At 37.5% G+C, this 14,114-nt stretch overlaps 1 protein-coding gene across 1 annotated transcript in view; it reads right to left on the bottom strand.

Moving 5' to 3' along the window:
* The window catches only part of HDAC9 (histone deacetylase 9), a gene marked incomplete at its 3' end in the record, with an annotated part of 402,701 nt that overhangs the window by 217,478 nt on the left and 171,109 nt on the right, over positions 1-14,114 (bottom strand). The window contains 4 exon segments of the mRNA XM_082754738.1: positions 5,756-5,877; positions 7,844-7,970; positions 10,392-10,533; positions 11,495-11,736. Of these exon segments, the coding sequence (XP_082610864.1) occupies positions 5,756-5,877; positions 7,844-7,970; positions 10,392-10,533; positions 11,495-11,736 (633 nt within the window).

Genomic DNA, 14,114 nt, shown 5'->3' with positions numbered 1-14,114 from the left:
AGAAGGAATAGACTTTCAAATACCATTAAAATCATTCCACTTCATTTTCAATGGACACTGTACTCTTAAAATCCTTCGTATTTTAGGACTGCTTTTTTATTTAAGCTATGTTTCCATTAGGTTCAAAAGTAAAAAAGGTGTCTAGTATTGGATTACCTACTTACCAAAAACATTATGCAAGCTACTTGTTAATGCTGATTTATAAAGTGTTTCTGAAAACATACATAGTTTGTGTAAGAAAACCTTTAGGTAAACACATAATGGAGAACTTTGCAATTCAATTTTGGCTACCCATTGAGCAGCAAAAGAATTTGGACAGCATTTAGAGCAGGACTATATAATTAGATAAGCCATCAAGAAAATTCAGAATTTAGCACAACAGAGCAATTAATATCAAGGGAGAAGGTGACATATATACAAGTAGCAGGATTTGTGCTAAAACAAAAACAGAATGAAAAATCTTTATCCAGGCCATCTTGAAATTGAGTAAGAATAATCACCAATGTGCAATACCTTGTTTTCCTGCAATTAAAACTAAGTGTTAAATGAAGTATCCTAGAGGAACTAACTTGTGCTAATGGAAAGACGGTGATGGTCTTTATGGGAATCATAATAGAGATGACTCCTGTTGAATCCTGGTGCAGGCCTTGGCAGGCATACCAAAGCACACCAATGCAAGCTCTGTATTCTCTGACAGTGTCATTCAACCTACCCTAGCATTCATCTGTATTTTGTTTTAAGCTATCTCAGAATATTTTCCCTGCCACTCAAGCCAGAGTGACACAGTACTGCTTCTCACCCCCATTGTACAGAACTCTGAGGGACCTAGGACGATGGCTGCAGCACGGTGCGGTAGCTACAACAGTATTACATTTCCTTAGAACTGTTGGCTTCCAAGGGCTGAACTCAACTTTGGTCTATCCATTATACGAATCCAGAAGAAGCTGCTAGCAACAGTTTACTTCAAATTCACTCTTCAACTATGAGTGAAAGTTGCTTTCAACTTATTGATAGTGAATTTAGTGAATTATATGGGAACAGAAGTCAAAAAAGAAGGGCTAACAATCAGGATACCTCTTCTTTTGTATCTTACACTGTGGTAAGTGCTGGTGATTTTCTTCAGTCAAATCACCTAGCCCAAATTTGTCAAGACTGCTCATTAACTAAGGAAACCAAGGACTGCAGGAAACAGGAATGCTTAGCATCTCTGAAAAGAAGAATAAAATGAGGAAAATTATATCATGTTTGCCTTCTTTCCCTGCTTCAATGAAGAAAGTGCCTCTCCCATTTGTTGTGCTTGCTCATAAACTAAGAGAAAAATAATGACTCTCTCTACTGAGCTTGACTTCTTCATTTTGGCAGACATGATAATTGAGGGTTTGTGATCCTCTATGCCTATTTTTTTGTACTGGAGACCAAAAGAAATCTAGCTTTTTCATATGCTCTTACTTGACAGGAGAGTGTTTTCCTAGAAAAGGCAAACAGAAATGAAATTTGGTGTCATGAAAGGGAAGAGGAGAAAACCATTTCACATGTTCTTCCCAGTTTCAACTGCTCCAGTAAATTACTGAGTCACTAAGTGCAGAAAGAATGATGGTAAGGAAATATTCGAATTAATTTCTTCTTTGAAACAAAACAAAACAAAACTAAACTAATGAAAAACCTACATGTACCGAGTTCTCATTCAGAAATCTTTCACTCTTATTACACAACAGCTATGCTGTTATTCTGCGGCCTAATCAGGTTAACCTAACGTGGTTTTTACAAAGTGATCTTGATGACTGTGCAGCACAGCCTTCTTACTCCCTTTCATCACGATATTAAGCAATCCTTCATCTCCTCTTCTTTCCTGTATGAAATTACCTAATTTTCCCCCTCCAAGCTAGAACTTTGTACTATTTGCTATTTAAAAATAAAAAAAAATAAAAAATAAAAAAGTTCTACATTTCCATTGAGCATGCTTCCAATTTTTGGAAAGTGAGCCACAAACATCTCAAATAGTGCTATTGTGAGTGTTCCTCAGATCCCTGAGCAAAATGCGAGATGTAAGCTTACAAGGTCCATAAGCAAAGAAAGATTCGACAGGCATAAAACCAAAACAAATAGAAATAGTGATTCCCATTCCCATTCATGATTGTACTAAACTCATGAAAGAAAAAAAAAAAAAGTTTATATGCTGATGTCCCTGGAAATTTCTTCCACCAAGAGACAAAATGTGAGGCAAAATACAGAAATTCTACCACTAGCAACATTTTAGAAAAGCATGCATCTTTGGTTAGGGAGCTAACCTTTATTGTCATTTACTGGCCTTTGCTGGTTTGCATCAAAACTTGCATACAGAAAATGAAATGCTACAGATTAAAGAAAATGCAAATATTATGGCCACTTGCCAGAATTTCTGCATTTATTTCAAAAAGGTTAAAAACAAACAAACAAATAAACAAAAGTTTTGCTAGCTTTACAGAAACCTCTTCAAGCAGATATTTTCCCAGATAGATAGACAATTGAATGATGGAGTTCAGCAATCAAAAGTTCCCTATATTAAATGATCAGGTTTTCAAAGTGCACAGCTCCCATTAGAGATCTTATAGCAGTCAGTATGAATTTCAAAAGTGTTCAGTAGCTGGGAGGAATTTTCAAACCTCTCTGGGTAATTTAGACACATTAGTCTCATTGAAAGTTAATGAGCCATGTGCTGCTCAGGCTTTTGGGTGCTTTGCAGAAAACTTACATGTTACAACAGGTATCCATGGTGAAGTCCTGGGCATTTTAAAACTTTGCTCTTACACTACTTGGGCCAAATTCTGCTCTCAGCTACAGATATGTAGCTTCTCATAATAACGTATTTATCTGTTCAATGAAGCAATAGCTTCCCTTGCTCTGCTCTTTTTGGAAGTCTGTCAGCACAGAGCATCAGATTGCAGCTGTGCAAAGCTACATGTCCTGGTGTCGAGCCCCTAGGACAGCCCCAGTTCTCCATGCAGCAAAGCTCTGTGAAGCCTGCTGCTGACAAGTTCTGCTGCATCCTGGAAAGAAAGGATGAGAGGTACAGAGTAACCACAGCCACTGCACTAGGATGTTAACCCTGGTACCTCACTGTAAACATAGACAGCAAGATTGTTATGCTCTTCCCTAGTTACCTATGTGTCCTATTAATCTAGATGTTAGAAGAATAAAAACTGGACAGAATACTTTCCTCTTAACCATGGCCTATCTACATCCATTTCAAAAAGATTAATAAGGAGATGCCACTTCAGGACTAATTAAGCCAAGGTTAAATAGATTACTGAGTAATTAAGCAAGAAAATCTGAGGATTTGCAATGCCTGTGTGAGACTCAGTGTTCCCCTGGTAGTGAATAACATATCAGGATGTCAGAAAAGAATCATTCAGCTTTGTTTCTCATTAATCTGATCTTAGAGCAATCAATCCAATCAGACTTATCTTCCAAGGGCATTACATCAAAGTTGAAGAAGAGAAAGATACCTCTATATTCTGGATTATGCTTACAAAAAAAAAAAAAAGAGAGAGAGAGAGAGAGAAGCAAACCAAAACTGTGATTAAAGCCTTAACATATATATTCCTTTCCAAAGACTGAAAAGAATGTGAGGTTTACTTTCACATGAATCACTGACTTCATGCAGGTTCAGCACCATAGAGGGTTTACCAGGAGCCAGTGGCAATAAGTGTTCATAGCCCAAAGGAAAGGAAAAGAGGTTCACCCCTTGTGGCAAAGGTCAGATTTCTGCAGGCTTATAGCCTGTCCGTATACGAGTGTTCGTGGGACATCTTTGTCTAGTAAGGTCCCATGAGGATGTCACAGGCTCCAGGATGTCCCCTCTGCCTGGAGGATGGCCCTATAACCACTCAGATAAGTTTAGGGTCATTTGATTTGTGTCAATCTGGTTCCTGTTGCTTTTACTCTCAACCTGATGAACAATCATTGGAACATTTGTGGGGATGTTGCTGAAGGCTGGAATTACAACTCCAGGATAGAGAGAGACTGAACTTGTAAACAGGACATTTAACAGTTGCTACTTTCATGGTTGCAGAGAGCTATCAAATACCTACCCTTGCTAACATACAATATGCTGGACACTACATTTCTATTTGCTTATCAAATTCACTATGTAAATGACATAAAAATGGTTAGGCTAATGATTATATTAGTATTTGTCTATTCATTCTGTAGATATCTTTTCAGAGAGTCATCAAGTCCTTTATCCAATTTTGTAACTGATGCACTGCATGCCCAAATATTTGGAATAACGTATAGAAAACATCTGGATTTAATTATATTATAGTCCTCTTATGCAGACAATGGGAATTGAATTAAGGAATATTTTGAAACCCCCACAGAGATATAAAAGTATTAGCAGCTGCACGAGAACTTTACTATTACAGTGTTTGAAAATGTTTTGTTTTACAGATCAACAGTCTGACACATCATAAACATCAATCATAACATTTAAGATATATAAACATGGAAGAAAAATTAAAACTTGCATTTCAAAAACATGTAGATAAATTCACAGCATTTAAAAGATGTAGAGTGTATTGTTTTGTTTAAAAAATGAAAATGTATTGCCTATTGGCACAGAACATATATGTTGTACAGTAGTATTAAGCAGAGAGACATATAAGGGCTTATTGTGACCAAATTGCCTGAATCACATTTTTATAGAATCTTGTTATATTACCACATATTGTACAAAGATCACATTAAATAATTCACCCAGAATAAATTAGCATTTTGCTTGTCATTCTTTTGAAAATATTTGGGGATATAACATGAGCTTAGAGAGTCTGCCCCAAAGTATTAGATGCAGACTGGGTTTTCTTTCTGAATGCATACTGCTTCCAAATGCTGCTTCTTTTCAAGTCAATACCAGTTTTGCAGTGAGTTTTCAGTCTCCCAGTGGCTAAATCACATTCAAAGGCTATTAACACAGTAGGGGGTCAGACTTTCCCTCTGAATGTAACTATATCACTCAACAGCAGACTCATGCAATAAGCGATCTAATGTTTTCTTTTCTTTCTCTTTTTTCCCCTCTTAGTGTATCCCTGCATTCCTGGATACCGGTCACTGCACCAAGAACCTGAGGCAATAGCCACATGGACTCCACCATCATCCTTCTAGCTTTATGATGCAGAAAAAGACAAGTCTACAGTTCACCTGCTGTCAAGAAAAACAGTTCATTTGCTAAATCCTTTGAAACATTCTGAAACGTTCAAATGAACATTCTATTGTAAATTATTATACATTCCTATGTGTAAAAAACACATACAAATGTGTGCATGTATATGTGTGTGTATGTAGATACACATATAAACTTTGGCAATCAAGGTCACAAAATATATTATTCCAATTCCACCTCTTTCCATGAATTCCCCTCACAATGTCCTGAAAAACTTTGTCTACCGTGCAAAAGAGAGACAGTTATTAAACCCAGAAGTTATACTGAGATAAAGAAAATAATATCATAAAGATCCGTGAAATGATGGTTTGATTAGAAACTACACTTATCAGGACTGAAGCTTGCACTAGCTGTTAGTGTTGGGAAATACTGACTCTTGATACCGTGTGGTCAATCCAACCTTGTAAAGATACAGTCAGGATCTTTGAACTTACCCTTAGTATCATCCTGAACAGGCTTTGTGGATTATAATATATGCCTTGCTGGTGGATAGCCTGGTTAAAATAAAGGGTGGGAGAATTACTGGGTAAGAGGATCGAATAAACTACTCTAACTCACCCGTTTTACGGAGTGGAAAATCATCCTTGGCATCCTGTGCTCCTGGTAAAGTGTATTTGTACGGTGGCGAGGCCCCACTCAGGGGTGGAGAGCTTTGATCCAGTGAGGTATGGTGGGCAGCCCTGCAGCAGACACAGAGGGGTCACAAATTAGCAGTCGCTGAGGTGACCAGCAGTAACTATCTACACATGTTGTACACATGTCTCAGCTGTGTTTATGTTCTTGTTCCTCTAAGTGTGCACAAACCACAGGCTCATGTAACCAATTTCACTTTTACAGTAAGTTATGGAACTCCTCGGGATTCCCAAGAATGTGCTTTTTGCACTCATTATAAAACTCACATCGGATAAGAGTCATGTTGACCTACAGACAGGATCTGTCACCAGTTTGGGGAATTGACCATTTTAGATTGTTGCATTTTAATATGAACCATCTGAAGCACAGCACAAGCCATTTAAGTCTTGTTTATTACGTACAAATAGATGTGTATTGACCCACCTTTTCTAACAAAACGTGGGTGGATTTTCAGGGTGGGATGTGTGTGTGTGTGAGGGTGGAAGGTGCTGTTGGTATGTAAAACAGAAAAGAATAATGAGTTACTACTATCTGTTGAAAAAAAATGCAAACTATTTAGACAAGAGGAGACGGGGAAGCTAAATCCTTGCATTTAATTTCATTTTGGAAGTTTTCTGAGTACACCACTGCAGCACATAGCACTCACATCAGCAGAGAAGCTCCAAACTGAAGAACACTTGCTGACAATTGCTGAATGAAGGAAATAGTGTGGGCAGATCTTTCTGGATGTGGAAACAGCAAATTGCAAAGAAATTGCATCATTTGGCCTAGAGACAGGTTTTTATTTTTGGTTGATATTTTTATTTAGAGGGAAAGAGGGGAAAAGGAGGGAAACTTTCATACTTTGTATTTATCTAAACCTCATTTTACTTGGCCTCTTACAGAGCCTCTCCCTTTGTTTTCAATGTAATGTGGCTAATCCAGTAATACTATGTCTCTGTCAAAGAGAGTCACTACTGAAATGAGGCAGTACTTTCCCTAGTGTAGCAGAAGACATCCCTCTGTAGAGCTTCTAGTTCTCACTCATCTGAAGACTCAGAACTAAGCTCACACTATTAGTCCAGAAATCTTACTCAAGAGAATTTTCACATTACTTGGAAGAAATTATTTATTCTATCTCCACCAGAAACAATGTAACTGTGTATTAAATCATGTTACCACAATGTTCTGATTAGCTCCAAATGGGAACTCCTTCAGTAATTCTTTTTAAAAAGAACAAGTACTAGAAAAAATTCTAATGTACTATATGCATTTCTGTTTGTCCTACTGAAGGCCAGCTTGGGGATAATGTTGAAATCTTTTGGAAATGCAGTCAGATATTTTTATTATTATTTTATTTAATGACTTAAAAGAATGTGTCTGTTGTAATCAGGAAGTTAGTAAGGAATTAATTAGTTAAAAATAAAGAAAATAAATTAACTCTTAGAATAGTAGTATATGCATTACAGGACCCAACAAAATCACTTGTTTCAGTGGCCTAAGCAGGTTCTTATCAATGCTAAGCCATTGTCAGAATATGTAGTTTTGGACACTGAAATCCATCAGAGTTAGAGAAGTTAAAAAAACCACTATCCTTCTCAAAATCCTTGTGACTTACTTACATCATACAAATAACTTCACTGGAAGCCGTCTCTTCATGAAGAAACAAGTTTTGTCACTGATTCAAAATCCAAGCAGATCAAATACAAATTGTTTTAAGTGCAAAAATTGAAGAGACTTGGGAAAATATCAAGGGTAATTGGAAAATCGTGATGGCATCAAGAGATGAAGCAGTTTAAATAAAAGGTTTATACAAATTTCTGACACCATTGTGTTCTGTACAGCTGTCATATTATCACTGGCCACTGAGTACTCTTCAGTTCAACAAGATAGGTCAAACTTTTTGCTAACTTCTTGGCTGAATTTTCATCTTGTTCTGGAGTTAAACTCTTAGCATCCCTGCTGGAGGATCTTTCTGACTAGTTTAAGTTGATACCTCAACATGGGAAGGAAATAGCCTAACACTGAACATACGTGTACCAGAGCTTGGGGTGGCGGTTCATGGAATGATTCTTCCCATTTGCTGGAGAGTCTTTTGTTGCCGATTTACTCAACAGGAACTCTTGAAGTTTCTGCTTCACTTCTGTACTGGCCACTGCCCCTATGACACACAGAATTAAACATATCTAATTTTTACTTTAAAAATTACATTTTTAAAGAAAACAAAAATTCTATCACAAAACAAACAAACAAAAAACAAAACAAACAAACAAAAAAAAAACAATCCATACCCTTGCTGCTGAAAGTGCTGTAAATTAAAAAAATATTGGTGGAAATCAGTCAAAATGAGATAACATTTGGATTAGTGTTTATCTATAGATGACTGAAGTTGGTCGTAACCCAAGAATCCAGTGAAGTCATAAAAGAATCTTTCATCATGATGAGGCCAGTTATCCAAGACCAGATATATCTAAAGAATTTAGAGCATTTCCTAATTCCCAAATCCAAAATCAATGACAGAACTAAAAAGATAGGAACAAAAGGACATTTTGAGTAAGCAGTGAAGACTGGTTTTTCTTTTTGTAAAAAGATAGTAATAGCACAGCAAATCTGCCCTTTGAACAGTTTGATTATGAGCAGAATTCTGTAAAAAGAGCCAAAAATGAGCCTTTTTATTCATGCCACTCAAGAGCCTCTACCTGTGATGTCTGAAAGATGGACTACAGAAACATGTTGCAGTTGATAACTCTACTCTTATGTCACAAAAATGACAGAAAGACAACGTAACAGAAGACATACTGCATTTTGACCTCTCTCAGTCACTAGCTCAAAAGAGCAAAATCAGCAGGGCACGTCAGTGTCAGGTTAAACTATTGATTCCTACTTCCAGCATGGGGCAGGCTTCTTTACTCAGTCATAATATTCTTTGAAAAAAGGACATAAAAAAGGAAACAAAAATTATTTCAGTTTTCCCCAAACAGTGATAAAAAAGGGAAGAAAAAAATGCTTCTTTGAAAGTAGTAGCACCAGGGAATACTGATACTCTAAGTATTTGGTTACCCAACAGCACAGCTAGCTGCTGAGCATGTCCCCCAATGACCTTGTTCCCATAAAATATCTCTGCTACCCCTCAGTTTCAGATCCTAACTCCACTTTTTGTGTGTTTCTTCCCTCCTCTACTTGTTAAGTAGATCAGCAGCATCATATGCCGGGGCTGGGCTTGGGTGTCACAAGTGCTGCAAGAAATCAAACTGTAAAGGGAACCATGGAGTTCACACTGCTGCCCATCCTCTGGCATGTAAGTGTAAATGAAGTCCAACTGTTTGTATGGATGCTGATTTTCACACTACCTATAGGATCCTTGGGGCTTCTTCCACCCTTGCCATTCTGGGTCATTAGGCTGGTGGTTTGAAAATTATTAATGTTGCAGAGAGCAAGGAACCCGACTAGACCAGGTTGAAGAGGATAGAGGAACAACTTCAGATTGCTAATGCTCCACCAAAAAAGCTTTCTGCAGACAGAGGAACAGATCTACCCCTCGCTTTTCCCCAAAGAATGTGAAAATAACACCACCACTGCCACCTAAACAAGATTTATTTGAAAGCTCTGTTTGACAGCGATATAATGCTTTCAGGGATTCATTGTTTACCAAAGTAATGTAAGACCATGGACACTTTAATTTCTAGTCTACAGTATGGTATAGCCACAGCTGTTGAACTAATACAGTTTTCCACCCAAGAAAAAAAGGCAAGAGTGTACGATCCCCCTGAGCATTATGTACAACACTTTTCTCGTTTTGTCTCTGTTAGTTAATATATTTTGCTCAACTAGGAGGCCAAATAACAGTGTCTCCTTGTGGCATCTTCATTTTAAATACATTCACAATCTATTTTTGCAACATAATTTTTAAGCTGACCTGACAAAAAAGAATTATTTGTATCTGTCTCCCTCTAGTGAACACCAGATTCCAACAGCATCCTTTTTATCTGTCATTTACCTTACAGATATGTATTAGCTAGAAATAACTCTTTGCTGGGCCTCATGAAATGGTATCAAAACCAAACACAAGGCAGTTTGAAAACCTTGCTCTTATAACTCAGGCAGAAGTATTCAGATGTCTCAGTTGAAGGTATTCTTAAACACTTTGTTATATTTTCAGACTTGAAAGACATTCAGACAATGCTCAAATTACTTGATCAGTAACATGGCGTGCTGTTTGGTAGTGATTTCTGTATTGAGAAATAAGCTCTTCAGAGAGAAATTCTCAAGTGAAGCTTTATGCTTTCAAATTCCTTCTGATTTTATAAAAAGAGCTAGCTACTTGAGAGGCATATATGCAGGTCTGCCAAGAAGGTGCTTTCCTGAAGTTCTGCAAATCTGCACACAAAAGAGCAGTGTGTTTTTGTGGGTGCAACAGGTGGCTCTGCCTTTCTGCAAGCACAGCATTGACTACTCTGTAGTTGCATATTTCATACAATAATAGAATTGCTTCAGATCCCTGTTCATTGTCCACTGCAGCTGCAAGAAGATATAAGGGAATATATTAATTTCATATTAGGGTTCACGGTACATTGGTGCTTACTTTCTCGACCTCTTTCTTTGCCTCTGAGAGGAGGAAGCTGCTGTTCCCTGCGATGCCTCTCCAGCTCCTGCTCTTGTCTCTGCTGCTCCAGTTTCTGCTCTTTTTCAAGAAGTTCTTGCTGTTGTTTAATGGCTAGGAGTTCCTGTTGTAGCTTGCACAGAACAAAAAGACATGAGAAAATGCAGTTTTCAGTGTTTTCTAGGTCAATCCTGGCCAAAATAACCCCCTTAAATAACTGAGTATTAGTGCTTTTCTGTGTGCTTACACTTCTTTTTACCTCCTAACTGCCTTTCCAGTCTTTTTAGCAGCATAGTGCATTACCAGCTGTCACTAAAATGAACTCTACTATCAGGTAGCAGCTGGCTGCTGTAGTTACTCATCTTCCTCTTTTGGCAAAAATGCATGGAAACTGCATAACGCACTTTGCCAGTGTGTCACCAAATCCTGGCTGCTGTGCTCAGCTGCATTTGTCAGCTTTGTCCAGTGGAAATTTAGCACGGTAATATAACAGCAAGTAGATCAGAAGAAAAAAAAAAGTATAAATAAAAAGAAAGGCAAGATCATAAATTCACAGCCAAAATCCATTATTGCAGTCTTACCACTGCACAAATCTTTTTTTTTTTTTTTTTTTTTTTTTTTAATGTTATGTGAGGCAGCTAAGAGAAGGGTGAAAACACAAAGTTTGCTTGGCCTACCTCTGTTTTACAAATGCAAATGTTATGTACTTGTCTATTGATTTGATTTGTGGGCATAAATTCAGACAGCAGCCAAAAAAGCAGTCTTTTAATATACTCAAAATTGCTCACACTGAAAAGACAGCCATATTGAAGTCAGGCTGAAAAATTAACATTGTGAAATTGGTAGTTTGATTTTTTGTGGATTTACAGGCTTCATGAGTTTGGGGAGTGTTATAATACAACTTTGATCTGCTGGGAACAACTTGCTGGCAGTTATTTTGCTTGAACATGCTTCTGTTACCCAAACAGAGATGAAAAAGCACTCACACTCCATCTCATAGATACAGGAACACTCCCTTTAGCTGAGTCTGTCTCAGCATATTCAGTTTGCAAATATACTGAGGGAAAAATTGAAAATGTTGCTACCTTTATGTGCTCCTGCAGCTGGGCCTGATGCTGGCGGGTCAGGTTTTCATGCTGCTTCTGAAACTCTGCAATCAGCAGTTGTTTCTGAATTTGCTGCTGCTGCTGGATCAGAAGTAGCTCCTGCTGTAGCTGCTTTTCACGCATAATTGGGTCCACCATGGGAACCATCATCCTGAGATCGGTTCGCAAGTCTAATGGTGAGATAGGCTCTAATCCCACAGGAACCTCCGACTTCACATCCACTGAGAAAGGAAAACAACAAAATATATACATGTTAAATATAACTGGAGAAGCAGAATAGAGATTATTCTTACTGGGTAAAAGAACAATTTCACTCAAAGACTCCTTCAATGTACAGAGCCAACATTTATGAAAACTATACAGTATGCAAACTTCTAATATTTCTACTAGCAACCAGAGATTTTCCAAACCATTTTATCATTTTCCAGAAAATGTCTGGAAAGAATATTCCTGGATTAATATTCTGCTGAATAGATTAACAACCAATTCACTTCTAAAACCATGTCTCAGCCTTCAGGAGCATTATTTAGTGAGAACCTCCCAGACTCTAAGAATGCTTAACAACAAAGTGTTCTGGGCACTTCTTCAGCTTGATGTGAAGGCCTGTAGTTCTTTCTGGGTTGAAAGACATTTAGACATTTTCTAAAAGAGAAAGCTAGCATGTAGATTATCCAAAGATGGTGTTACAGACAGATAGCTATTGCATATAATATACCTGGTTTTGTAGCAAACCCACAGGAGTAACACACATGAAAATACAGGAAAATATTGGACACACAATATGAGAAGGATTAATACAGCTTTTTGGAAAATCACCACTGTGCTTGGAGTAGATTAGACACCGTACTCTATGCATGTCTTGCAAGAAAATTAAAACACGTTAGATTATTTCAATTTGCAGCCATAATGGTATATATTATTAATCCATCATTAAAGTGAAGAATGAAGAAGCCTGTGGGCTTCCATCTCCTGACTTAAACAGAAAGAATGGAAAATCAGCAGAAGAGAGAGAGATTTGATGATTTTCAGTATAATAATTTTAAAGCTCATATTTTCATATTAAGAGATGAGACAGAGCATAACTTTACCTGTTAAAAAAGAACAAAAAAACTATTAAGCATCATTTTTACAAGAGGAAAACAGCACAGGTCTGCAACAGTGCTTAGCAGTTCTGATTCCATCCACTAGAGGACAGTGGAATACAAACACATTAACTGCAATTCCTGCTACTCAACCAGAAAAATACAATTGTTAACTAGAAACAAACATGACGTCAGGAAATGACCAGACTACACATTTTTCTCATTTTATTCTGTTATACCTGTATTTGCATTCCACGAGAAAACCAAAGGGAAGCAGTGAAAAAATCTAGCAAACAGGAGCAATAAAGCTGCAGAAGTCGAAACTGTAACAAACGGACAGAACTGAACTCTACTGCACAATAACACCTACTGGCATAAAATATACAAATATACAACATATTTTTACAAAAAAATGTGAGGCACTGGATTTGTTTTACTGACCGTATTCTCTCATGGTCAATGTTCTGGAAACATTTGCTAGGTGTTTCTTTTTCTTTTTCTTTTCTTTCTTCTTTTTTTTTTTTTTTTTTAATCCTAGCAACTGTGATTGTAAACCTCAGAGCATAATTTGTCTTCTTAACCTGTTACCCCAATAGAATGATTGTGTCTAAGTGCTTACTTTTGTTCTGAGACTAATCGCTAAATTATAAAAAATCACCTTTAACTTACAAAAACTACTCTTGATTATAAATAATTGCCCCAGACCAAGAGAAACGGACAGGCAAAGCCCCAGCCTTTCATCCCATTTATTCAGCAGCAATCCACATTCCATTTGTCTAGACTAAATATAGCTGCGTTTATACAAGAAATCAATAGTGCTTGCAGAGAGCAGAGCAAAGACATGAATATTTCATCAAACTCTGAGAGAAATGGCAATCAGCGAACTGACAGTGCTGTGCAGGCTCACTGCCCCTCCAGATAAGTCTCTGGCACTTGGACAATGGCTCGCTGCCTGCAAGTCACAATCTTATCACAGGCGCTCTGCTATTTTTAACATTAATTGCAATGTAGGTGACAAAGACTTATCATGTTTAAAGTAGAGAGATGGACTTTCTTACAGCTTCTGTGACAGGATAATAAGCCTTACTTGGAGCAATAATAGTAACCGGAGCCGTGCAAACCCTGCAGGGTTTGGTTTGCAATAGTGTTTGCAAACTGAACCCTGCAGTTGATTTTGCAGATACTGGCTACAAATCAACCCCTACAAGTCCTCATGGCGAGTCAGTCTGATTACACCTCCTACTCCTGCTGAGCATCCCACCTCTTCGTTCTAAGAGCTCTTCTCTGTAACTGTGAGGGGAAGACTTGAGACTTTTCTAACAATGGAAATTTCCTTCCACAATTTGTAAAATGGAGAACTGAAAGCTCGGTTTGATCAGATACAGATTTTCAAGAATTTTTACACACTCAAATAATAAATCTAATACTGGAACACCTAATTCATCAGATTCAACTTTAACTCGTGTGTTAACACAAGAGAAAATAAACATTAAAGTATTCCTAGAAACTTGAATACA

The sequence above is a fragment of the Aythya marila genome (assembly GCF_965140915.1).
Source record: "Aythya marila genome assembly, chromosome: 2".
Taxonomy (NCBI): domain Eukaryota; kingdom Metazoa; phylum Chordata; class Aves; order Anseriformes; family Anatidae; genus Aythya; species Aythya marila.
The sequence above is the reverse complement of the archived record's forward strand: the minus strand, read 5'-3'. Positions and strand labels throughout refer to the sequence as shown.